The following is a 25,049-nucleotide window of genomic DNA, read 5'->3' as shown; positions in this document are numbered from 1 at the left end:
AGCCCCAGCATGGCCGGAGAAGCAGTGCGTCCGTGCGCGCCAGGGATCCGAACCCGGGCCGCCAGCAGCGGAGCGCGCGCACTTAACCGCTAAGCCACGGGGCCGGCCCCATCCGTGCCCATCTTTCTCCACTTTATATGGGACGCCGCCACAGCATGGCCTGCCAAGTGGTGCGTCAGTGCGCACCCGGGATCTGAACTGGAGAACCCCGGGCCGCCGCAGCAGAGCGTGCGCACTTAACTGCTTGTGCCACCGGGCCAGCCCCTCTGTTTCCTTCTTTATTGCCTGTCTCCCCCAGTTGAATGTAAGCTTGCTGAGGACAGGGATTCCATCCTGCTCACTGTTCACATCCAACACCGCAACAGTGTCTGGCCTGTAGTAAGTGTTTAATAAATATATTTGCTAAATGAATGAATGGATATCCTGTATCGCACTGCACAATTGTTGCTTGTTCAATGCTCTGTTTTTCTGCTTGGATGGCGAACATCCTAAAAACAGGGACTAGGTTTTCCTGTTAACATCAGGAAATGATTATCCATAAATGTTTGTTGAACTGTTGAATGAATGAATTTATTTGATAAAAACAGGATGGCAGGAAGTAGAGAGCATCTAGAACAGAGGTTTTAAATTTACTTTTGCAGTGGAAGCCTTTGGTTAAGGGGTATTTTATGCAGAACCGGGCTTCTCTGGTTGATGCATTGTGGGGACAGCACGGCTGGCCTCCCCTGCCGTAGACGGCCCCCAGCTATGTCTGTGGGCCCCAGAGAGCTCCCTGGAACCAGTGTGAAAACCGCTGGTCTGGTCTGAACTCCCAGCTGGAGCCCGGGGAGGAGGAACAGCGGTGGGTCCGTGGGCCCCTGTAGCCCGTGGCTGCCACGCGAGGAGACGCCGGCCCCTCCCACTGCACTCCAGACCCTACCTCGTGTGGTTGTTTGCGCTTTCTGCAGATGCCACTGAAGTCTCAGTTCTGCTTTGAGGCACACCGTGTCCCTGAGGAAAGCACTCCAGCTCCCCGGGTTCCTCTTCGGAGAGCTCAGCCCGCAAGCCAGTCAGCAGTGCAGGCCGTGGGCTCAGAGGCCCGAAGCCAAAAGTCCCAGCCTGGCTGGAAAAGGCGTGAGGCCACCTGTGACGTGAGCCTGGCTTCTCTGAGGTCATGTCTGACCCCAGGATGCCCCGGAGAGGCGGGAGAAGGCAGCGGTTTGGCATAGGACTTGGATCCAAGTCCCAGCTCTGCCACTCACACACTCAGGTGTGACCCTGGGCGTGCTGATCAGCCTCGCTGAGCCTCAGTTTCCTCGTATAATGGGGATAACAATAGCAGGGTGGCTGTGAGGATTCAATGACAAGAGACATGGAAAATGGTTACCATGGTGCCTGCTGGGTTCCTGGCATGTGAGAAATGTTAGCGTGGTTATTACGCAAGACAGGATGGTAATGTGTCTTACAATCCTCAGAACGTGATACCTTAGGGGGCCTGAACCCCGTTTCTATTGTGGGGTGTAAAAGCAAGGCTGTGCTTCACTTCCAGGCCTGGCCCGTATGTCCTCTCTCTCTCTGTCACCTGGATGTCGATGCCCAGAGGGACTTAGAAAGCCTCCCTCAGCCTGGATCCCTGAATGGCTGTGTGGAGCAGAACCCACTCCCTGCCCTCACCCTCTTCCGTTCGATTGAATTTACATGAGAAAGAAATAAACTTCTATTAAGTTAGAGACTACAAGGTTTATCTATTATAGCAGCAAGTGTTTCCTTATAACCTATTTACCTTCCTATTTATATCTATTTCAAAAAGACCAGAAAGAAATCCACCAAAATACTAAACATTTTTTCAACAATAAACATTAGCGATTTTGTCATCAGAAATCAGTTTAGTTTTTTTTAACACAGATTTTCAAAAAACAACAGCCTGACCTCCCTCTCTGTCCTCTCCACCCCCAGTCAATGTCACAGGCCTGTCGTTCCCTATCCCCCAGGGTCTCCATCAAATTCCCTCCTCCCATCCAACCCCCAGCCTCTGCCTCCACCTGGACCAGCCACCGATTCCCAGCTGACTGTGTGGTCTCTGCCAGGGAGGTGGACGGCGAGGGGTCTGGGGGACTCTGGGACCCCGAGACCACCCCTTCAGCCCCCACATCCCCCCCGTCCCCCAGGGTCAGGAGCCAGGGAGCCAGGTTCCATCTCCTGAAGTGTAGTATCGGGGTGTTTACACAGACTGTTGGAGGAACAGGAAAAGGCAGCCTGTCGGCCTGCACTGCCCCTCCAGATGTTGTCTGCTCTTTATCTATGTTAGAAGTTCTCTCTGTTCTTGTAGAAAGAATCCCCCATTTGCTCCTTCCTTCCCCCCCCTCCCATCTTAAGGAGCAGTTTTGGGCTCGAACCTATTTCTCCCCAAGTGCAGGGCCAGCCCTGAATGCCTGGTCTCAGACACCGAAGAGGTGGGAATAACCTGTTTGTCAGAATAATAGGAGAGATGATTCTAGAAGTTCTAACTGCTCTCCCCAAGCCTCATGCAGTCCACGAGGAGCCAGTCTGCTCCTGGCTGCAGGATGGGGGGCCAAGGTCATCCCAAGCCACCTGTCTCCGTGAACTGCCCCCTCTGCCTGACATGGGCCCCTAAGCTTGCTACACAGGAGGAAGCACTTGATCGAGATTCAGGAACCTTGGGGTCTGTTCCCAGGCTCTCTGCTCAGTACAGTGATAAAAGCACAGGCTCTGGAGTGAGAACATTCTAGGTTTGAATCCTGGCTCGTCTGGATCATGGTCCTAAATAGCAACTACCTCTCTGGAGAAGACGGCTGGTTAACTCAGGCCCGTGTCTCTACGTTCAGCCCTCTTCACACTGTCCCAGCAGGTCTCGCCAGCAGCCAGGCCCTATGTATCCTCGTCTCAAGTGAACGCAGGGACCACCAGTTACTATTGGCAGCAATGAGAGGCAGGTGGCTGGAGCTTCTTCCCTGGAGACGAGGGGGCTGGGTCGGGGGGCAGGGATGGTGGGGGGTGGGAGTGGGGAGGGAGGGGTCAGTGCTGGAGGCAGGCAGGACCCAGGCTGGAGCTCTGCCCTCCCTGGGGTCACCAAGGGCTCCCAGGGCTTCCAAGCAGGGCTGCGGGTCTGCGGACCACACTTCGAGTAGCGAGCCGCTGGAAGCGTCTGGCCGGGGGGGAGGTGTGAGTTGAATGCCGAGGGTGGAGGGCCTGGGCCTCAGAGCGCTGAATGTCCAAGTCAGAAGAGAATTTAAGAGCCAGTCAAGATCTGGCTGAAAACGCACAACCTCAATCTAATCATGAGGAAGCATCTGACAAAACATAAAATGAGGAACTCTTCTTAAAAAGAGGAAAAAAGGTGGGGAGTGGGGAGGAAAACCATATTCCTTAAAAATATCAGGGTCATAAAAGACAAAGAAAGGCTATAGGAATGTTCCAGATTAAAGGAGGTAAAAACACACAACTAAACGTAATCCCTGCCCCCTGACTAGATCCCGAACTGGAGGAGGAAACACTAAAAAGGAGCTTATTGGGTCAAGTGACAGCCTGGAGTACGACGGCGGGCGAGATGAAAATATTGCCAGATAAGCAACTGGGATAAGATATTAACAACCCACTGAGGGGAGTGGATGTGCCTGTGTTCGTGTACTATTTCTATTCTTGAAGTTTTTGAAGTCTGCAATTATTTCCAAACGAAAGGCTAAAAAAAACCCCCAAATTCAGCAGAACTGTTTATTTCACACAAAATCCCATGTGGAACCCCGGGTGTACAACAGGGAGAAACAGGGTGTCCGGGTGAAGCCAGCGTGGGCCCAGCCTGCCTCGTCTCCCTTTGGTGGCCCTGGGGTGCCTCGTGGAACCCAGCTTGGAAACCACCGAGGGGTTCAGCCTCCAAGTTTTGGGAACACGGCAAGGAGGCGGCCATTCCCGTATCCTGACATCTACTGGACACTCACACACGTGTTGGTTGCATCTGATCCTTGCAGTAGCCTGCGAGAGGCGTTCCCAGCCCCATAGGAAAGTGAGAAGGTGGAGGGCCTGGAAGATTAGTAACTCCTCGGGGCGCACACCATCCCGGTGTTTCTACGTGCTCTCCCACCTCCTGTACCAAAGCTGGGGTTCAAACCCGGTCCACGAATGAACCCCAAAGCCCCTCTCTTCCCAGCAGAACCTGCTTCCTCCCAGGTGAAGATGCTGAGGTTCCCAGTGGGGCAGCCTCCGCCTGCTAAGGGCAGAGGCAAGATTGGGAGCCACTGGACTCGGAGTCCAGTGCTCACCCAACAATGGGAGGGGAACACGCTGTCTGTTCCCTGATGAGAAACCCGTCTGTTCCTGGCAGGGCATCTTCACAGGGAGCCCTGACCCGGGGCTGAATTTCCGGGCTCAGCGTCTCCACCTGGGGCCGGCTGCTGAATGAGCAGAGAGATTCCGCCCTCCCTCCCGCTGGGGGTGGGGAAACTAGGAGCACCCTTCTTCTGCCCCGTTCCCTCACATGCTGCTCTCTAGCAACTGCCTCTCTTTCCTTTCCTTCTCCCTCCAAATTCGCCATTCCCTCCCCGATTCTCTGCTCTCCGCTAAGTTCTTAGTGAGCAAATTCGTCGTCAGCGAAATCACTGTGTTTGAGGTTACTGCCAAGAGCTTGGGTGTTGAACAGAATTCCAGGCAGCCCAAGGCTTCTGCGTACACCGGGCCTCCCCAAGGAGGGAACTGCCCTTTCCAGGCCCAATGCTGTCTCCCTGACAACGTCCCAAGTTCTGCTGAGTCCTTGGCCCTGACTCGATGGACGCTGAGCGCCAGCACAGCCCAGGGAAACAGGACTCTCCAGATAAAGACGTTCAGACAGGGAGGGAGCTGTCCTTATCCAGCACCGGCCTCTGGGCCAGATGCAAATTGCAGACTCATCTAAATCTCACAACAGCCCTGCCAGGGGGGTATGGTTGTGCCCATTTAACACAGAGGGAAACTCAGGCTCAGAGCACCTAAGTAACCTGAACACAATCACACAGCTGGGAAGGAAGCCTGGATCTGTCTCTTCCACATTTCTCCAAGGTCCCAGGCCAGCCTGTCTGTTCTCCCTCTGAGGCTGCTCCCATGAGAGGGTCCTATGAGGCTCCGGCTCCCTTCTGGCTGCTTCCCCTACACACCAGGCAGGCCACCCCCGTACCTGCCTCCTTCCCCAGCTGCTGCAGATCTGGGGCTGCCTCCCTCTGAGAAGGTCTGAGAAGGTTCCTGGCCAGCCCTCTGCCACGCCACAATGGGCTCTTAACCCCCAGCTTCCGTCGCTGCTGTGAGGCGTGCGGACACTTCCCAGGGCCCACACCCTGGGGCTGACCGGGTCAAACCCTGAGAGCTCTGGGTGCTGTGGGCTGCCCGCTGATCCCCGCCTTGGGGATTTTACAGGAGGTCGCTCAGTGGTGGAGTTCACCTGCTGGCCTGTTCTCTGGGCTCCAGACTGCACAGGTCACCAGGGCTCCCAGTCTCACATCCACGCCATGAAAACCCTCCTCTTCACATCCTGTCTCCACTGGAAGCCTCTCCCTCCCAGTCCCGTTCCCCACATGATGAGGAAGCCTCACCGTGCAGTTCTAACTCAGCGCGGGCATCTGCTTACGGGAACGACATTCATTCCAACAAACGGCTTTTAATCCAAAAGAGAGAGTCCGAGCTGGAATCGTGGCCTGGTGCAGGCCTGTGAGGGGACTTTCCTAGGGTGAGGGGACCTGCACCATCCCCAGCCACATACCGACGATTGCTTTCTATTGGCCTACGGCCAAAGTGGCCTACCCATCTCCAAGAGACAGAGAGAATTCCTCTGCTAAAACAGTGACCATTAGTTGAGCCTGCCAGGTGCTCTGCATTGAGGCTGACATGTTTTTTTCTAATGGTCACAACAAGGGACTGAGTGTGGCTTCTGAACCTCGAGGGGTCTTGGTTTTCCCTCTCTGTAAAGCAGCTTCCTCAGGTGAGGAAACTGGGCCATAAGGGGTTAAGTAAATCATTCAAAGTCACACAGGTACTAGGTGACAGACAAGGAGTTTGAACCCAGGTCTGTGTGGCTACTGAGGTAACAATCCTTCCAGTCTCTATTACCATGGCTGTCATGTACAGTTACACAGGTTGCTCACTACACAAGAGCATCCAGCTGACGGACTGGAGGATGGAATTCAGCCAGCTTCTGTTCACTAAGGTCTGCATCATGGTGCAGTGATACCTGATCTTGTCTGCCTTCAGGAGTGCTGGGGTAAACTGATTATAAATGGTCCCTTCTCTATATCCATACTCATTGCAATGTGACTTTGCAGCTTTTCCTATTGAGAAGGGAAGTCTAGCTCCTCGCCCCTTGAATCTGGGCTGGTCTTGTGACCGAATGACTCAGTGATGTATGTCAGGGTGGCATCGTGCCAGCTCAAGCCCATGCCCTGGGAGGTCCTGCAGGCTTCACGCGCTCTCTTGGACCCCAGCCATGGCCACGGGCATGAGCCCAGGTTAACCTGCCGGAGAATGAGAAACATATTGCCCACCCCCCACATTCCAGGCCATCCAACAGTCAGTCAACCAGCCAACACACGAGCAAGGCCATCCTAGACCAGCCAGCCTCCCAACAAGCCCCTCTGACCACAGGCCCACGTGCCAGCCCAGCAGCTCAGGCACGCCTGACCAGACCAGCACAACCGCCAACCGACTTGTGAGCGATAATAATGCCACTGAGTTAGGCAGCTGCTATGGGTTGAAGTGTCTCCCTCCAAAATTCACATATTGACGTCCTAACCCTCAGGACCTGGGAATGTGACTTTATTTGGAAACAGGGTCACTGCAGACATCATCAGACAAGATGAGGTCATGCTGGAGTGGGGCGGGCCCCTACACCAATCAGACTGGTGTCCTTCTAAAAAGGGGAAATTAGGACACAGACATGCACGCCACATGCCCCAGGCCAAGGAGCTACCAGAAGCTGGGAGGGGGCCTGGAACCCATCCTTCCCTAGAACCTTCAGAGGGAGCAGGTCCCCTTGACACCTTGATCTCAAACCTCTAGCCTCCAGAACATTGAGACAATCAATTTCTGTTAAGTTGCCCAGTTTGTGGTAGTTTGTTACACACCCTAGGAAATGAATACAGTGCTTTTTCCTCATGCACACAAAGGCACAGTATGCGCTGGCTTCCTCGCCCGCACCCAGCCCATCATGGCCCCCTCCTGGTCCCCAGGTAACCCCTGAGAGGTGCCCGGGAACTCCACGCCCACCACGCCCAGTCCTGCCCCGACAGGCCTCTGAATCTGGAAAGGCTCTTCTAGTGCCTTCCAACAGCTCTGGAGTCTAGGTGGGAAGGGGTCCCAGACTCAGACGATATCGCATCTCCCAGGCTCGGGGAGACCCCCAGGCAGGCCCCTCCCAGCTGCGCCCTACCTGGGTTACCGATGGCCATGGAGTCATAGATGACCTTACAGGTCTTGAGCAGGATGGAGATCTTCTTCTCGGGCGAGTAGGCCTTGTGCAGGCTGGCGAATTTCTGCAGGATCTTCTCCATGGTGGGCGCCTCCGGCACGCTGGTGGTCACGCCCAGGTCGGTGGTGGTGGTGCCCAGGACCACCAGCTGGTTCTCCTTGAGCTGCTGCAGCGAGCCGTCCTTGCTGTGGATCTCATGCAGGCACGAGTTGATGGCCTCCTTCAAGGGCTTCAGGACGCTCTTGTACAAGGCTGACTCCACGATCGCGTCTGCAGGTGGGCGAGAGCGGGAGGGTGAGGAAACCAGCGGCAAGGATGCTGCCGCCAGCCCTTGTTGCCAGTCCCAGGAGGACACACTCACAGCCCCAGTGGTTACAGTCCACAGTTCTGACATGTGAGACACCGTAGCACATTCACACTGCAAAGATCCTGCAAAGAAAGCCACACTGCGAAGAAGACCGACACAGGCACAGGAGCCCTCCAGGACTGATACATTGTACCCTAATGCTTTTTCCTAGGGCCTGGCACAGAGTAAACTCTCACAGAGCTGCCTACCAGTACACAACTTCAGAGGGCACTAGTCACATTGGAGTTGTGCAGTGTACAACCTGTGCAGCTGTACGCGGAGGGCCTGGCTGCCCAGTAAATGTTTAATGGAATTATTCTTGATGTCTCTCTCTTAATTCCTAAATCCACTTGACTCTAGTGTCAAGAATACAGTATATTCAGAACCTGACTTCTCACCCGTTCCACGGCTGCCACCTTGACCCGGGCTACTATCATCTCTCGCCTGAGTTATGTTAGTTGCCCCTTGCTCTGGCCTCTTACAGTCCATTCTCAACACAGCAGCCAGCGTAATCCTGTTATGGCATGTCTGATCATGAGATTCCTCTGCTCAGAACCCTCCAATGGCTCCCGTCTCATGCACAATAGAAGCCAGTCTTCCCCGTGGCCTACAAGGCGCCTCTGTGACCTGGTCCTACAGCTTCTCACTCATCGCCTTGCTCGCTCCCCCATGCTCATGCTGCCCCAGCCACCCTGGCCTCCTTGCTGCTCCGCCAACCTGCCAGGCCTGCTCCTGCCTCAGTGCCTTTGCACCTGTTATTCCCTTGGCCTGCAGAAGTCACTCCACAGCTATGCACATGGCTTATTCCTCATTCCTCTTATCCAAGAGCCATCCTGATCATGTAGTGGAGAGGGAGTCAGCTCTGCTGTCACAGCAATCCTGCAACATACCCGCCATTAGCCCCACTCTACAGATGGACCAGCTTAGGCTCTGACGGTGTGGGTCACACAGCTAGTCGGGGGCTGAACAAGGATTTGAACCCATGTCTACTTGACACCAAAGCAATGCTTAGGGTGACAGTAGGGAAATATCCTTGGCCAGTCTTTTTAGCTCTACCCCACCCCCAGGAGGAGGCTCTGGCTACTGGCCCAGTAAGGGGAAGTCCCGAGTCCCGCCCCTGTAGGGACATGCTGAGCCGCCCAGTCCCTGGGGGTGGGCAGGGGCTCGGGCTCCCGTGGCGGCATCTCAGCAGAGGCCCGGATGACCCCTCCCGGCCACGCAGACCTGGCATCAGCCCACGTCTGGGTTTGGGGCAGGTCCTGGCTGTCCTGGGTGCTCATCCTGCCACTTGCTTCTTCCCCTCTGCTTCTCCAGCCCCTTCAGCAGGAGAATACATGGCTGGCTGCCCTTGTCCCCTCACCCCACTCCCGTCCATCCTCCCAGGCCCGCGTCACCACCCCCCTGCCCTCAGTCCCTGCAGCTGGAGGCACAGTGACTGGGAGGCAGGGACTGTGTGGTCAGCTTCCCAGTACCCCAGTTCCTGTGTGACCTTGGCCAAGTCCCTTCCCCTTCCAGGGCCTGTTTCCTACCTGCAAAACGCGAGGGCTGCAGCCCATGCCCTCCAGGTTCCCTTCATCTCAGAGCCACCAGCCCTCGGCAGCCACATGTGCCAGTACCTCTTTTGGCCTCTAATTGCTCCTTGTGACTTGTCTCCCTGATCAAACCAGGAGCATCCTGAGAGTGGGGTCCTGCCCAGCCTCTTATGGGGTCGAGCTTCTTCCACTGTCTAACTGGGCACACGGGCAGCACTCGGAAGTACGAGGCAGGACAGCCCGATGGTTAGCTCACGGAAAGGGTGGATCACCTGGGATTAGCCCTCCTCTCGCCCGCTCCCGGCCCCTGCCCGAGACTGACCCAGCTCCTCCTCGGCATGCAGGGCGGGGTCCACCAGGGCCTTGAGCTCGGTGCTCTGCAGCAGGTAGCTCTTGAGCTGGGTCATCATGGTGCGGATCTCCTGCAGCATCTCGGTGCTGGAGGTCTGGCGCGCCATCATCTCCAGGCTGTACACTTTGTAGTCCTGCACCAGGTTGCCGAAGTAGGAGGCCTTGTCCTGAGCCAGCTCCACCACCTTCTTGTAGAGCTTGCGGTTGTTGGAGAGGAAGGCGTGGAAGACGCTGCTGAAGCTCGCGAAGCTCAGGCGGTGCCGCGCCTTGCCCAGGATCACCGAGGGCTTCTTCTTCATGCCGGGGCTGCTGAACTGCTCCAGCTCCTCCTCCGTGCTGCTGGTCGAGTAGGAGTCCTGGTCCGCGGCCGAGGCGGACACTGCCACGCTCTCCGAGAGGGAGGCCAGGGAGCCCTTGAACTCTGGAGTGCTCTGGGGTCGGGCCGCGGCCCGGGCCTGTGGCCTCTGAGTCCCGGCCTGGGAGGCAGCACCCTGGCCTGCTCTGGGTGGACCAGGCGTGGGTTTCTCAGGGGCCGCCTCCTCTCTGGGGAGCTCGGCACTCCCCGATGGACTTGAGGAGACCAAGGCCAGTTGCCGGGAGACCCGTTTCTTCCTGGGGGGCGGGACTGGGGCTTGTCGGCTCTTCCTTGGCAGCTCTGGCACACTGCCCGGATCGCGGGCTTCGGCCACGGCCTCCTGGCCTTGCTCTGTGGTCCTCTGAGGCCTGTCCCCAGGACTGTCTGAGGTCCCCTGGGGAGGCAGGCTGAGCTGGGATGTCCTAGAAGGACCCGGCTGGTCCCCCTCTGCCGCCATCCCTGCACTCTGGTCCTCCAGGGGGGCCTTCTCGGAGACGCGGTGTCTGGGAGGGGCAGCTGGGAGGACCTTCCTCACGGGCAGTGGAGGGGTGGGGGCCTGCCGCAAGGAGCTGGGGCCTGGGCCGGGTTTCATCTCCTCCCTGAGGGAGCCTAGGCCTGCGAGCGGGCGTGGGAGCCTCTCGCAGGCTGTCATGGGTGGCTGGCTTGGATGGTCCGGGGGGCCTGGGGCATGGGGTGCGAGGTGAGGGGCGGACGCTGGTGGGCTGGGAGGAAGAGCCTCTGGAGGTGGGGGAGCACTGGGCAAAGGACAGGCCTGAGCGGGAGCAGGGGGTGGAGGAGGCCTGGCCGGGCCGGGGGGATGGAGAGGGGGCGTCGGGGGCGGGGGCGCTGGGCGGCGAGGGGCCCTCCTGGCGGTGGGCGAGGTAGCGTCAGAGGTGGGAGACAACGGGCTGGAGGGGCAGCTCCCAGGGGGCGGCTGGTCGGCGGGCAGGGCGCGGCTGCAGTCTTCGATGAAGATGGGATTCACAAACCACAGGCGCTCGCTTCCTATGGACAGCTCGATTTCACACGCACAGTTTTCCGGATGGGAGGCGGACCTGAGGCTGGAGGCGGGGGGCGCTCCGGGGGCTGGGTCTCTTGAGGCCTTCCCTGGGCTCCCACCTCCTCGCCGGGGGTTCAGCGAGGAGCCCCAGAAGCCTGTGGAAACAGGAGAGGGAAGGGCAGTGAGCCCTGAGGCTGGGCCTCCAACCCGCCGGGCCAGGGGGTGTCGGTGGGCGGGCTGGGGGCAGGGCCGCGGGAGGGCCGGTCACAGCCTTTGCTTCACTGCGCCCAGCAGGGTTGTTTTCTCCTCTCGGACTGTTTTCACCTCTCCCACCACTTCCTGCCCCGAGAGGGGAAGCCCCGCGCCGTCCTCCCCGGCGGGGCTGGGGTGGGGCTGGGACGACGGTGGCGGCAGGCTCAGCTTCAGTTCTGGCCCTGGCCTGTGAGAGCCCACCACGGAGGGCACCAGTGACACGAAGTGCAGGCGCGCATGGGGATGCAGGGACAGAAGGCCCGGAGTTCCCGCAGCCCACCGGCGGGGCGCTCTGGGGCCGCTCACTTGACCTCTCTGGGCCTCCGTCTGGTCACCTCTAGAATGGGGGTCCCGACAGGAAAGGGGCTTTGGGCCTGTTGTGGCCACCACAGTGGCTGTACACAGGAAGACCGAACCATGGTCCGTGGCCAGTGAGCTCAGACCTGACCGTCTGAGCGGGGAAACCCTATCCACCGCAAAATGATTCTGCCTCTGGTCAGTCTTGATGCTGAAAGAGGAGGCTGGCCGAGGCCCCCAGCGTGTGTGTGACGGGGGGCGGCTCAGAGAGCAGGGACTCCTGCACCGCCGAGCTAAGTTCCAGCTCAGTCCTTCCTACCGACTCAGCCCAGGGCTGCGGCCACCCCAGCAGGCCCGTCCCTATCTGGGCACTGTAGGTTGCGCCAGGCTTGTTCTGGGTAAGGGGCACGGAACATCCAGGCTGAAAGGACACTGGGGGTCCACTGGCTCAGGAGTTCTTGACCCCTGGGTACCGCGCCCTGTGGCGAAGCTGACGGAAGCTCAGGACCCTCCAAAACGGGCACCACGTTTTGAGAACGATTTCAGCTGGCTCGCGGGCCACTCTGAGCTCACTCCAGCAGCTCCTCCAGGAGGGGACCGTGGAACCCACGGCTTGTTCAACCTGTTAATTTTAGGGATCATAGGGCAGAACCCCTTGTTATGATGGGGCCAGGCCTCCAGCCTCTCACCCAGAGCTCCTCACTTCTGGGGGGGATTCATCCATAAGAAAACTACCAAAGGTGACACCACAGACAAGGACGGGAACAAACACGCACTGAATTCTGGCTGCATGGACTACTGGCTTCACGCGATCATCTCACTGACCCCTGACTCCAGGTCTTTGGTGCATGTCCTAATATTGCCCCCGTATTACAGATTAAAGAAGAGAGCCAGGGGGATTAAAGAACTCACCCAGGGTCACAGGTTGGCAGTGGAGGAGCTGGGATCTGCACCAGGTCAGACTAGCTCTCCAGCCTGCATGCTCCGCCACTGTGTTACAGGCCTTCCTTTGTAGGAACTTGCGACACTTCCCATCTTGGTTGCTCTCCTAGCTAAGTGGGTGGCAGGGCGGTGTGCGCCCCAGAAGTGGGTGGCAGGGCGGTGTGCGCCCCAGAACTGGGGATGTGGTAAGAACACAGCAGACTCTTGACACTGAAAGAAAGGGCCATCACAAGATGTGCCTGCCCTGAGGGATGGGCACTCTCGGGACATGGGCGTTTGCCACCTTGCAGGCCAGGGGGTTGCAAACCCAGTCAAGGTGAGCAGAGTGTAATCCCAGGACAATGGGGCTGCTGAGAAACTGACTGCAAGTGAGCTGTGCGCAGCCCCTCTGAGGTGGAGCTGTTACTGTTGCAGGCAGCTATCTCCATAATAACAACGATGACAAACTTGCATGTGACTCTTTCCAATTTGTACAGCTCTGTGCACATTGCAGCCACTGCCTGAAGACACACAGGGCCCTGAGCGGGAGGGAGAGTCTCCAGGCTCCCCACGACCCGGCGAGCTGTTCTTCACCACCGCCTGGGCCCTGTGCCTTGCTTTCTTGGGCAGCTACTGAGCCCTCTGTGACTGGTCCACTCTCCTGGGTGCTTTGCATCCAGCACACGGACGTTGTGGCCCTGGGGAGTGAACATGTAAAGCACTGTGCCCCGTCTACACAGGCCCAGTAAAGCTGTCTCCTTGGAGGTTTTCCCAGCAAGGGGCAGCAGACAGCCAGTCTGACTCAAAGGTGAACCGGGCAGCAGCCCTATACATGAGTTGAGGTCCCCGTGCTCACCTCCCAGTTCCCATAAGACCCCTTCTTTGGGTGAAGGTGGAGGTCATGGGGTAGACGATATACAGAACTGCCCACCCATGCCTGGACACTCCCACTATTGCTCCCCTAGGTCATGGCCATAGCCTGTCCCCATCCCATCCCCCATCAAATCCATTATCCTCCTTGTGGCTCTATGCCGGGCATATCACAGGCCCTTGGCTGCTATTTGTTCAGAATCACTTCTGACTGTGGGATCTGGCCCTGCACATCTTTCCAGTGGCACCCTCTGAGTCTTCACCCCACTCTCTCTGCTGCTCACTTCTTCCTGAACACGCCACGGGCTGCCCCACCTACAGGTCTTGGTTAACACTGTTCCCTCTGCCTGGACTGCTTCCCACCCCCACCTCTCCACCTGGCACACTCTTATTCACCCTTCAAGACTCAGGTCAAAGGTGACCTGTTTGGTGGAGCTTTCCTGACCCATTCAAGCCTCACCTACATGCTTCTGGCTCCTCCGGCCCTGGGGCACACGCTGACCAAAATGACCATCACTGGGACTGTAATTCCCTGGTTCTGTCTGGCCTCTCCTCACCCCCCCAGACTCTGAGCTTCCAGAGGCAGCAACATGCTTCATCCATCTGAGTATTTCCAGCACCTAAGACAGTGCTTGGTAGCGAGCAGGAGCTCAGCCCTTTAGCTCACACAAGTGGGTCAGCCGAGCCAGAGTGCAGAGGCAGGGTTCTGAGGAGTGGGGCACAGGCAAGGCCAGCTTGATGGCAACATAGGACAACCTAAACCATGGGAGGATGTCTAAAGGCAAGAGAATGAGGAGACGAGAAAAGGAGAGGAGGGAGGCAAAAAGGAGGGCCGAGGAACTCCATAAGCAGATGAACCACCGGCCGGAAGCCTGCCTCAGGACCAGGGTGGGCCCATCACGCACAGAAAAGAAGAACACGTTTTCCATCAATCAGATTTGGATTCTGGCAGGAGAGGAGCAGACACTGGGGTTCAGGGAAGTGGCCCTGGGGCCTGGGTGACTAGGAACTGCTCCCCTGCCCACAAGACAGGCCTGGAGGTTGTACCCCGGCAGGGCAGAGGCCTCAAAGCCAAGCCACTCTGAGGGGTGGGGGAAGCTGGGACACGAAGGGCTACATCCTGGCGGCCAGGGGCCTGTTAGGGAACCACGGTGGCAGTGCAGGACTTTATGCTCAAAAAGAGGGAAGTAGGTGACTTTCTCTGCAGCCTACAGAATGCCGAGCCAGAGGAGAAGCGGAACGCTGTCATGCAATCCTAGCAGTTAGCACAGCTGCGGGTGCCCGTGCCCAATGGCACAAAGCCAAACCTTGGCTCAGTGGCCTGAGTTCCCCTAAGGGCCCGAGCTGCCCTCGGACTGAGATAGACATTTTGCTGGCCCTGTGGCCTCCTGTGCTTCGGCTGGGGATGCCTCTTGCCAGGTGTCCACTCTGACAATCCTCAGAGATTGGGCTGGGCCAGGTGCTGGGCTGTAGGCTCTGGGGGCAAAGGTGACGAAGGTTTCACACCTGGGAGCAGGTATGACAGGTAAACGCAGTAAAGTATTCCAGATGCCACGGAAACAGCTCAAAAGTCCAATGAGTTCAGTGAACAAATATTTTTGTGGCATCCCAAAGATGGGCTGTTGCATAGTCATTTGAACTCGAGTTTTCAATGAATTTTTCTTTTTGAGGAAGATTAGCCCTGAGCTAACATCCTATGCCAATCCTCCTCTTTTTGCTGAGGAAGATTGGCCCTGGGCTAACATCTGTGCCCATCTTCCTCTACTTGATATGGGACGCCGCCACAGCATGGCTTGACAAGCAGTGCGTCGGTGTGCGCCCAGGATATGAACCTGCGAACCTGGGCCTCCGAAGTGGAGAGAGCGCACCCAACCGCTACACCGCCGGACAAGCCCCTCAATGAATTTTTAATAACTAGGAAAAAATTCTCATTATCTAATGTAAAGGAAAAAGCAAATTACATGCAAACTCAGAAGAGCTATAGAACATATGACCTTTCTAAACATATTTTTTAAATATTAAGTATAAATATGCTGCAAACATGTCTGAGAACTTCTGCAAACCTCCTCCTCATCTGCCACTGCGTGTTTGCCTCATAGCCATTTGCCTTGTTTGTCTCTCGATTCCTTTGCACACAGGATCAACTGCACGTCGTTTAGTGCCGAACTGCTCCCTACGTTAGCTTTGTGGCCCCAGGATTACACCTATAGGGCCTGCCCTTTCGTACGTTGGCTTGTCCGGGGCCAGACTCAGACTTTCTCACGTCAGCTCCCGAGCAAACATTCTGGGCTGTCACATGATGCTGAGCCTGCAAGTCGACAGCTCCGTTTCAATGACATCGTCCCCGTGTGAACAGCAGGGCTTGTGGCAATGATTAAGATATTTATTACATTCCACTCATTTTGTCAAAAGTGAGTAGAACGCCAGAAAAATAAAAGTGCTGGCACTAGTGGTAGGAAACACATGTGCCTCGTAAGCTTATTCCAACTGCAAGATCATCGGGCGGGGGTGGGGCTGAGTCAGAGCCTGACCTGCAAGCAGGAGCAGGAGCAGGAACCAAGAGTCGGCGGCGAGGAGCCGGTGTGCGTCAGAACAGCTGCTGCTGCCCGCAAAGCCCGCTGACCTTCTGCTCCATTTCTCGGAGCTTGCCCACTGTCCCCTCACTAAGCCCCCTTCCACCTATGCTAGTCTGAGTGGGTGTCAGTTCTCGGCCACAAGAGTGCCTTGCCCAGAAAAACGCGTGATGCACTGGGGACAACGCCTGGTGCATCCGGGGCCTTGGCAAACGCTGCTCTTTGCATATTTATTATCGCTACTGTGAAGGTCGAGAGGCCCAAGGTCTCTGGCTTCCACAGGATGTGCCCTTTCAGATCCAGGTCTCCATCCATTCTGAGGACGGACTGAAAAGGTAACCTTTCTTTGGCTCCAGGGAAAAACTGCCCTGGTGAGCCCCGCTTTACATCCTCCAGCCCTTGGGGACACCAGGTCTGATCAGAACCCTCTGGTTCCTGAGCTGCAATGTGCTCAGGTTTTATTTAAATCCCCTTCTCAAGACTGCTAGACGAATCTGAGCTGCCGCTGGCTTTTCAGAAGGCAACCTCCTTTCTCCATTGCCTCAACGTGTCTGAGGTCACGCTCTCCCAGGATAGAAGGGCTTGCCTATTCCAGAAAGAAATGTGGCTCTCCCAAGAGGAGCAGCTTGTCTCAAACATAGCATGTTCCCTAGGGCTCAGGGGCAGCCACGCTCCTCTGCTCCTCCGGGTGAGAAGAACCTTCAGGGACGTCTGTCTGAACCCCACCGTGGGCCCAAGGGGTGCAGCAAACAGACCCCTCCTCTCCGAGTAAGCCTCCCCAGCTGGAGCCCACGCACCTCACTTGCCCTTCTGCCTTGGCCTCAAACTGGCCACTGACTGCTTATTGCAAAACAACCCCGAAGATGATGCGGTGCAGCGGCGGGGCAGTGGAGAGGCTGTGCCTGGAGTCAGAAAGCCCTCAGCGTGCATCCCGGCTTTGCTCTTTCCTGCCGGGGCACCTTGGACAAGTTTCTCAGCTGTGCTAAGACTTGATTTTCTATCTTTAAAATGGGGACACAGGATTACACAGGACAGTGCCAACCGAGTGTGCTGCAATGAAAGTGTCATCCACGCCACTCTAGACCTGGGGGGGATGTCACTGGACTGTGTGAGTTACCAAACTGTCACACCTGAGCCAGCCCTGATGGCCTAGCGGTTAAAGTCTGTGGTGCTCCGCTTCAGCGGCCTGGGTTCGGTTCCTAGGCACGGAGCCACACCACTTGTCTGTCAGTGGCCATGCTGTGGCAGCAGCTCACACAGAAGAACCAGAAGAATTCACAACTATACACAACTACGTGCTGGGGATTTTTGGGGGAAAAAGGAAGAAAAAGGAGGAAGATGGGCAACAGATGTTAGCCTAGGGTGAATCTTCCACCAAAAAAAAAAAAAAGTCACCCGTCCCACATCCAAGCTTCTGGGAGGGTAAGAGCCCAATGATTAAAATACCTGGGGGTTAAGTTCAGCATTTATCCCCAATATCAACTGAAACACCCTGACTTTTATAAACTGGGGGAATGAGACCTGGGAGAGTCCGGATAACGAGATAAGGGGTGGGTGCGGGAGCTGAACTGCCTGGGTTCAGATCCCAGCTCTGCCATGGACCGTGTGACACCGGACATGTTACCTAGCCTCTCGTGCCTCAGTTTCCTCTGCTGTAACATGGGATTACAATACTAGAACCTACTTTGTAGGGCTGTCTGCAGATCTGATGCGTCAGGGCAGGTAAAGCAGTTTAGGACGCAGTCAGCGCTCCTTGAGTGTCGACACCCGGGGCCCAGCTCCTCCTACTTCCTGGCCTGTGGCCACGAGCCGCCTTGTGGCATCTCTCGCACTGCTGTCCAGTGGCCCCTCTGCGTGGGGGACAGTGGCCTCGCCTGGGAACCAGGGGGTGTCTTCTCTGATCCCAGGTCTGCCCTGGCTCCCTCTACGACCTGGTCCTGCCCTCTCGGTCATCGCTTCTTCCATCGACCAGCACTGGACAATAGGGCACTACTCTCTGCCCAGTGTTGTGCTCGGCCGCATATAGTGCAGGGTCCCGTGTGGGGTTTAGTCTTGATAAAGACTCACTATCAACTGCTTTGTTCACAAACGTGACCCGGCGGCCCCAGGTCACGAGGCTCTGGGCCTCTGCCCTGCACCTGGAGCTCGCAGAGGCTCCTGGCAGCTGCCAGAAACATGTTCCCTCCTCCCCCCTGTAAGACATTCTCTGCTTCCAACACGCTGACAGGCGGCTGGCCTGGCTTCCCAGTGGCTCCCAACTTGGTGAGCTTGGGCTTCCCAAGGGCCAGCGGTGAGGCCCCGGTCAGAGGGCAGTGTGGCTGGTTTCACCCTTGCAGAGCACTCAGCAGGGCCTGACCCGCGGAAGAGCCCGAGAGAGTGAGCTCTTCTCACCACTACGTGAAGGGCTGGGGTCAGAAACGCTCCTGTCTTTTCCTCTCCCTCTCCTTTCTTTTCCTCTCCCCTCTTCATCCCTCAAAAGGTCAGAGGGGTAAGGGGCAGGGTGGGGTGTGCTGAGGGTCAGTTGGTCGGGCAGGGGGCAGGCCAAGGGGTGCGGGGGGCACACTCCAGTTCATGATCACGTTCATGCTGCTTCTCCTTCTGACAACGGTGCGGCGAGGGGCCAGGGCTGTGACAGCTGCTGGTGCCCAACTCTCTGGCCACTGCTGAGAAGGGCCTGGACGTTTGCTTCAGCCCCTCCCAGAGCCAGGCCGTGACAACAGGGCAGCCTGGGCTGGCCCTGACCGGCCCCAGGTCCCTCAGACCCAACAAGGTTGTGCGTCAGACCTCCTGGGCACTTCAAAGGTGCCACTTTGGAAACTGGGAGACTCTCCCTGCTACAGGGGCTCAGCAGTTGGGGCGGGGGGTGCGGGTGGTCTTGTGGGAGCTGGGACTCGGGATCCAGCTTGGTCTCAGCCTGAGGGGGCGTCCCTCTGCACAGGTGGTCAGCGGGGCCATCCTGGGGCCCCGTTTCCTAAAGCCCGCCCCCTGCCCTGACCCTCAGAGGCGACTTACCCAGGCCCAGGTTGGAGATGGTCTCGAGGTCTGTGAAGCTGCTGGCCTCAAGGATGGCCCGGGGCAGCCTCAGTGTGAAGGGCAGTAAATCTCTGTGGAGACACGAGGGGTCAGAGGTCACGTCTGGGGAGAGATTCGTGTGTCCATTCCCCGGCCCTCACAGCCCCCAAACCCACAGTCCATGAAGGAAGAACCCCAGCAACCCTGCTGGCTGCTGGGGTCTCCACACAGACTGGAAACTTCCCAGGGGCCAAGGGGCCGAGCCCTGAGGCTGAGGGAGCATCCAGGGAGATCAGCTCCCATGCCAGCACTGGGACCTAGAGACGCGGGGGATCCTCCTCGGGAGTAGGGGGGTCACTGCTGCTCCCTGGTTTTCCTGGCTGTGGGAAGCCCAGGCGGCTTCCTCTAAAGGTGCTATTCTGGGTAAAGTGAGTGACCCACCCCTTCCTGCCCTGTGACCCTTGCTGCTCCACACTGAGATGTGCAGTGAGGGCACAGTCAGATGTCCCCCAGTGAGCGCACAGTCAGACCTCCCCAGTGAGTGCGCAGTCAGACCTCCCCAGTGAGCACACAGTCAAGCAGCCCCCAGTGAGCACACAGTCAGACAGCCCCCAGTGAGCGCACAGTCAGACAGGCCCCAGTGAGCGCACAGACAGCCCCCAGTGAGCGCACAGTCAGGCAGCCCCTAGTGAGCACACAGACAGCCTCTAGTGAGCGCACAGTCAGGCTTCCTCAGTGAGCACACAGTCAGACCTCCCCAGTGAGTGCACAATCAGGCAGCCCCCAGTGAGCACATAGTCAGACCTCCCCAGTGAGTGCACAGTCAGGCTTCCTCAGTAAGCACACAGTCAGACAGCCCCCAGTGAGCGCACAGACAGCCCCCAGGGAGCGCACAGTCAGACTTCCTCAGTGAGCACACAGTCAGACCTCCCCAGTGAGCACCTCCCGGACAACACAGAGTCAGCCAGCTCTGTCTGCTGCGTTTGGTGTGAACGGGGCACTGTTCAGGGGCCTCTCCAGAGATTTCCCAGAAGGGACTCAGATACCCTCCCCCTTTATTGTACAGATAGGGAGACTGAGGCCCAGAGAGGGAAAGGAATATGTCCAAATGGTGGGTTGAGGGCAGCGTGTGCTGAGCCCCAGGGCTCCTGACTTCCAGCCCAGGGCTGTTTCACAGGGCCAGGAAGGGGAGTGTGGCATTGCTGCGGCCCCAGGACGGGTGGTCCCGGATCAATGTCTCGTCTCGGCATTCGAGGCCCACACAGCCTGACCCTGACTCCCCTTCCAGCCATATCTCCCGCTCCTTCCTCCTTACCCCAGCTGCTATTCTGAGCACGGTTCCTCCTCTGTGAAAAGGGATGACGGCTGCCTTATGGGATCCATGAGAGGACCCAGAGGACGCCTGACAGCAGTTCTCAGTCCCCGGCAGCTACCACGATGGTTAACGACAACCTCACCCACCCTTGCTCCTGTGGCCACCTTCTCCCCAAACCCCGATTCCAGTCACTGAAATCCCATCTTCTGTGATGGCCCTCGGCCAGAGCCATCTCTCCCCTGGGGTCTCCATGGCCTTACTGTCTGTCCCGCACCCTGGGAGCTCTGGAAGGGCGGGTAGCTTTCAGGTCTCCAGGCCCCGCGGCGCTCAGCACACGCCACAGGGGCTCAAAGAGTATTTGCCGACAGGACCGAACAAACTTCGGGAACTGGACTGGGGGAGGGCAGGGCAGAGACCGCCTGGGATGGGGCTGGGTGTGAGCCCCCAGACCTCCTTCGCTCACCAATGCAGGCTCATGTGGCTTCTTGGGGCACCCCCCACCCGTCATGGGAAGTGCTTTCACGGGATGGGGGTGGGGGATGCTAAATTTACGGAAGAGCAGGAGGGGGGTGGTGGTAGAAGATTCTGGGCCCTTTTGTGAGGTCCTGGGGTGTGGCCCTCGGCTTCTCCACTGTCAGTGGGGTGGGGTTGGCCCCCTGATCTTTGCACTTCTTTCATTGTCAACTTGTGTGACTCTCCTGTGAACCCGAGGCCTTCCGAAGGCTGCCTGTCAGCCCCTCCAGGCCTGGCCTGGACCCAGACTGGACGGGCCCTCAGCTCTCTCCTCCCACCTCAGGCCCTGCCCTGCCACCACTCCCACAGTCTCTAATCCTGAAGGATGGCAAATTCATCCTGGCATTGGCTGAGTTTACCTGGTTGGCTGTCTGGCCTGCCAGCGGGGTTTCCAACGGTTCCAGGGTCACCGTGTATATCGAAATGGCCGGCAGAGTCGCTCAGCTCCTCTGGGGCCCACCCCCTGACCACGGAGACAATCTCTGACACCCCTCAGTCTGCTGCTCAGGAGGCTGCAGCGGTGGCCGTGGATCGTGCCCCAGCCTGAACCCTGGCATCCAGGGCCTTCCCCAGCCTGGCCCCTGCTCTGTCCCTCCAGCTTGCCCAGCACGGACCCCTCTGCCCAGCACGGACCCCTCCCTGGCACTCAGGGGCCTCCTCGCTGCCTCCCAAAACGTCACCTCGTTTTCCTACAGCGAATGTGCCTCGCTCATTCCCACCTCTGAGCTTTGCATTGAGGGAGCGCCCCCTCGTCCCCTCCACCTATGTCTGCTGAGAGTCCACGCGTCCTTCAAGGCCGCACCAGGGCCCTCCTTCTTCTCCATGACCCAGCGTCGTTCAGGATGTCATCCGTCTCTGTCCCCACGCATCACCCAGTTCAGCACTTCACCCAGGGGCTGCCTCTTCTGATCCAAAGAAAAGCACACACAGGATGGGGCTGTTTGTTCAGCAACTATTAGGTGCCAGGTACTGGGCTGTGGCCTTATCACATGATATTATTATTATTATTATTGTTATTATATCACAGCGACCCTATGGGTACCTTTGTATTAATTAATTAAATCTGGATCAGAATCCTCTGGCGGAGCTGCTAAAAATGCAGATTCCCAGATCCATGCCCAGGGGTTCCTGGTTCGAGTCTGGAGTCTGGGGGTGGGCCAGGAATCCATATATATATATATATATTTTTTTTTTTTGGTGAGGAAGATTGGCCCTGAGCTAACATCCATTGCCAATCCTCCTCTTTTTGCTTGAGGTAGATTCACCCTGAGCTAAAATCTGTGCTCATCTTCCTCTATTTTGTATATGGGTTGCCTCCACAGCATGGCTTGATGAGTGGTGTAAGTCCATGCCTGGGATCTGAACCCGTGAGCCCTGGGCTGCTGAAGCGGAGCATGCCGAACTTAACCACTATGCTACTGGGCCGGCCCCAGGATTCCACATTTTTAAACAGCTCTCAAGGGGATCCTGATGGATACAGCCTGGGGTGGGAATCGCGGCCCCCAAAGCAAGAGCTATCAATAAAAATAAAAATTAAGCACCTCTCCAGATACATATATATACATATATTTCCTTATAAACTGTTAAGTCCATTAGAAAGTATTCATAAAAATAGAAATGTTTAAAATGGGATTTTTAGAACAAGTGTTCTAACATTTTCCCCCATACTCTGGTAGGTCAGTCTGTGCACCTCCCAGGGTGCAAACACCCCTCCGGGAGGCCTCTGTTCCAGCCCGTTTTTTTCACTTTTTTGACTGTGACTGCCAGTAAGAAACACATCTGGCATCATGATGCAGTACACACACACACACACACACACACACAAACACACTCCTACATAACTAAAACAAGAGTTTAGCAGAACAAGACTTATTCTAACTACATGAGACACATTCTGACATTTTCTAGTCTAGTTTAATTTTTCATTTAAAAAAGAGCCAATCATGATCTAAACTGATTTTACGACCCCCCCTGGTGTGCCTTCTAATGCCGACAACCCATTCTCCAATTCTCTGGACACCGATGGGGTGTCCCATGAATCAATTCAATCCTGACACTGTCTGCAGTTAGCGCAGACGTGCAGGCTCAGGACTCAGCCCCACCAGACCGCCCCCTCTTCAGATGCCCATGGCAAGTCCCAGGACACCTGTACTGACCGAGTGGCTATAAATCAGGGGTTGCCATGATGCCTCCCTCCCTCCTCAGGTTCCATAGTTTGCTAGAGAGGCTCACAGTAAACTCAGGGAAACACTTTACTTACATTTACTGGTTTATGATAAAGGACACAACTCAGGAACAGCCAGATGGAGGAGACGCATAGGGCAGGGTATGGGGAAGGGGGGCGGAGCCTCCATGCGTCTCCAGCTGTGCTACTCTCCCAGCACCTCCTGTGTTCACCAACGGGGAGGTCAGTGGGTGGGGCTGAAAGGTCCAGGCCTCTGCCTCATCCTGAGGCTATCTGGGGGCCCCACCTGTGTCAGTGTTAGCGTAAACTCAGGTGTGATTGAAAGGGGCTCATTATGACTAACAAAAGACTCCCCCGTCGCTCAGGAAATTCCAGGTTTTAGAGCTCTGTGTCAGGAACTTGGACAAAGACCAAATATATTTTTATATTATACCACACTCCCTAATGGGGTGTAATCCATGGATTGAAAAACACCATACCCCATGTAGATCATCTCATTAATTCATTGGCACAGGCTAGTTCTCTCTTCCTCTGCTTGGCATCCCCCTCCCCAGGTCCTGTAAAGTCTTGGGGTGACCTGGGGAGCACTTTCAGGGTGGAAGGCCCAGGCCTATGAGAGTGACATCTGAGTCCCCTCAGCGCCCCCTTCTGCACCCTTAGCTCCATCTCCTCACAGATCCTGGGTGATGTCTGTGGTTTTGAAAGTCAACCACTGTAGAGGGAAAAGCATGACCTCATTTTAGTAAAAAAAATTTTTAAGTGAGAGAGAGGGAGAAAGACAGGGAAAACCAGCATGAACTTTGGAACTGACAGACCCGGCTAAAACCCCAGCTCTGCCATTCCTGGCTGGGTGTCATTTCCAGCTCTTGGTCTGACAGCGGGGACACGATATCCTCTTATGGGCTTGTTTTGAGAATTAAATGAGCCGGGGTATAGAAAATATGCAGCTGGGACCTGCACCTGGTGGGAGCTTGTGTGTTGCCACCTCCTCTGAGGAGTCAAGGGCAGGTCAAGGGCGCTTCTCGGGCCTCTGAGCAGTAGAGTCAGGCTCCTTCTCTCTGCCCCGGGACCATCCAAAGGCAAGACAGTGGCTCCTCGAGGGGTTTGGGAACACAGCTCCAGACCCAGTGATGGGAGCTTTCTTCAAAGGCAAAGAGGACCAGCCCACCACCCCATCCCCCTGCCAGGAGGAGGGTGGCAGCTTAGTCACAATGCTGGGTCCCTGGCCACCTCCTACGGGCCCAAGGGGCCCCTCCCTTCCTTCCTCATTTTGGTTGATGGCAACCAGTTCATGAGGCTGCTGACTCCTGACCCAGGGTGTGCTGAGGATCAGACCTCAGGATCCTCGTCAGGGGCTCAGCAGAGCGCCTGGCACACACAGGGTAAGTGCTCCAGAAACGATCAAGCATGTTCGTGCTCCTGTCACCAGTCACAACCCTGGCTCACTGCCCCTGCAGAAGGAAGTCCCCACAGCCCCTGGGCACGGTGTGCAAGGCCTTCCAAGCATCTTACCTCCCACCCATGTGTCCGGGTCTCCTGAGCAGCCCACAGCTTTCCCACTGCAAGGCCTTTGCCCATGCGGTTTCCTGTACCTAGAATTTTCCTGCTGTCCTTCTTTGCCTGGCCTCCAGCGTCACCTCTTCCACCAAGAGGGCCTCCTCGACTCTCCCGCATGTGGAAGGGGAGGGCTGGCGGGGAGCAGCGCACACATCCTCTCGGTCGCGGGCCTGGTACAGTGTGCTGGGCAGAAGCAGCCAGGGCTCAGGAGTCAGACACGCTTGGGTTCAGATCCAGCTCAAAACTCAGCTGTGTGACCCGGGGCAGGCCCCACCCCCAGCCTCGGTTTCCCCACCTACAACAGCAATAAGAACACGCTCGATGGTTTCTGGAGCGCTGGCTTCCTGCCAGGCGCTCTGCTAAGCCCCTTCCGAGGATCTGTCTGAGCCTCAGCACGCCCTGGGGGCAGGGGTCATTAGCCTCATGTAGTGGGTCTGCAGGTGAGAAAAGCCCCCAGCAGGACGGCTGCAGGCGTTAGAGCACAAAGCCTGACTCAGCCAGCACAGAGGCCCAGTCAGCGGGGGCTCATTGCAGCACCACCGTGGCC

The 25,049-nt window shown here is 57.0% G+C and overlaps 1 protein-coding gene across 1 annotated transcript in view; it reads right to left on the bottom strand.

The window, feature by feature from the left end:
* The window catches only part of RIN3 (Ras and Rab interactor 3), a 125,222-nt gene that overhangs the window by 20,102 nt on the left and 80,071 nt on the right, over positions 1 to 25,049 (bottom strand). Inside the window, exons 5-7 of the mRNA XM_058567577.1 lie at positions 18,933 to 19,024; positions 9,624 to 11,162; positions 7,385 to 7,693 (exon numbers count right to left, since the gene is read on the bottom strand). Of these exons, the coding sequence (XP_058423560.1) occupies positions 7,385 to 7,693; positions 9,624 to 11,162; positions 18,933 to 19,024 (1,940 nt within the window). The remainder of the gene's footprint in view (positions 1 to 7,384; positions 7,694 to 9,623; positions 11,163 to 18,932; positions 19,025 to 25,049) is intronic.

This window comes from Diceros bicornis, chromosome 24 (genome assembly GCF_020826845.1).
Source record: "Diceros bicornis minor isolate mBicDic1 chromosome 24, mDicBic1.mat.cur, whole genome shotgun sequence".
NCBI classification, from domain to species: Eukaryota; Metazoa; Chordata; class Mammalia; order Perissodactyla; family Rhinocerotidae; genus Diceros; species Diceros bicornis.
Note: the sequence above shows the minus strand (reverse complement) of the source record. Positions and strands in the feature narration are given on the sequence as shown.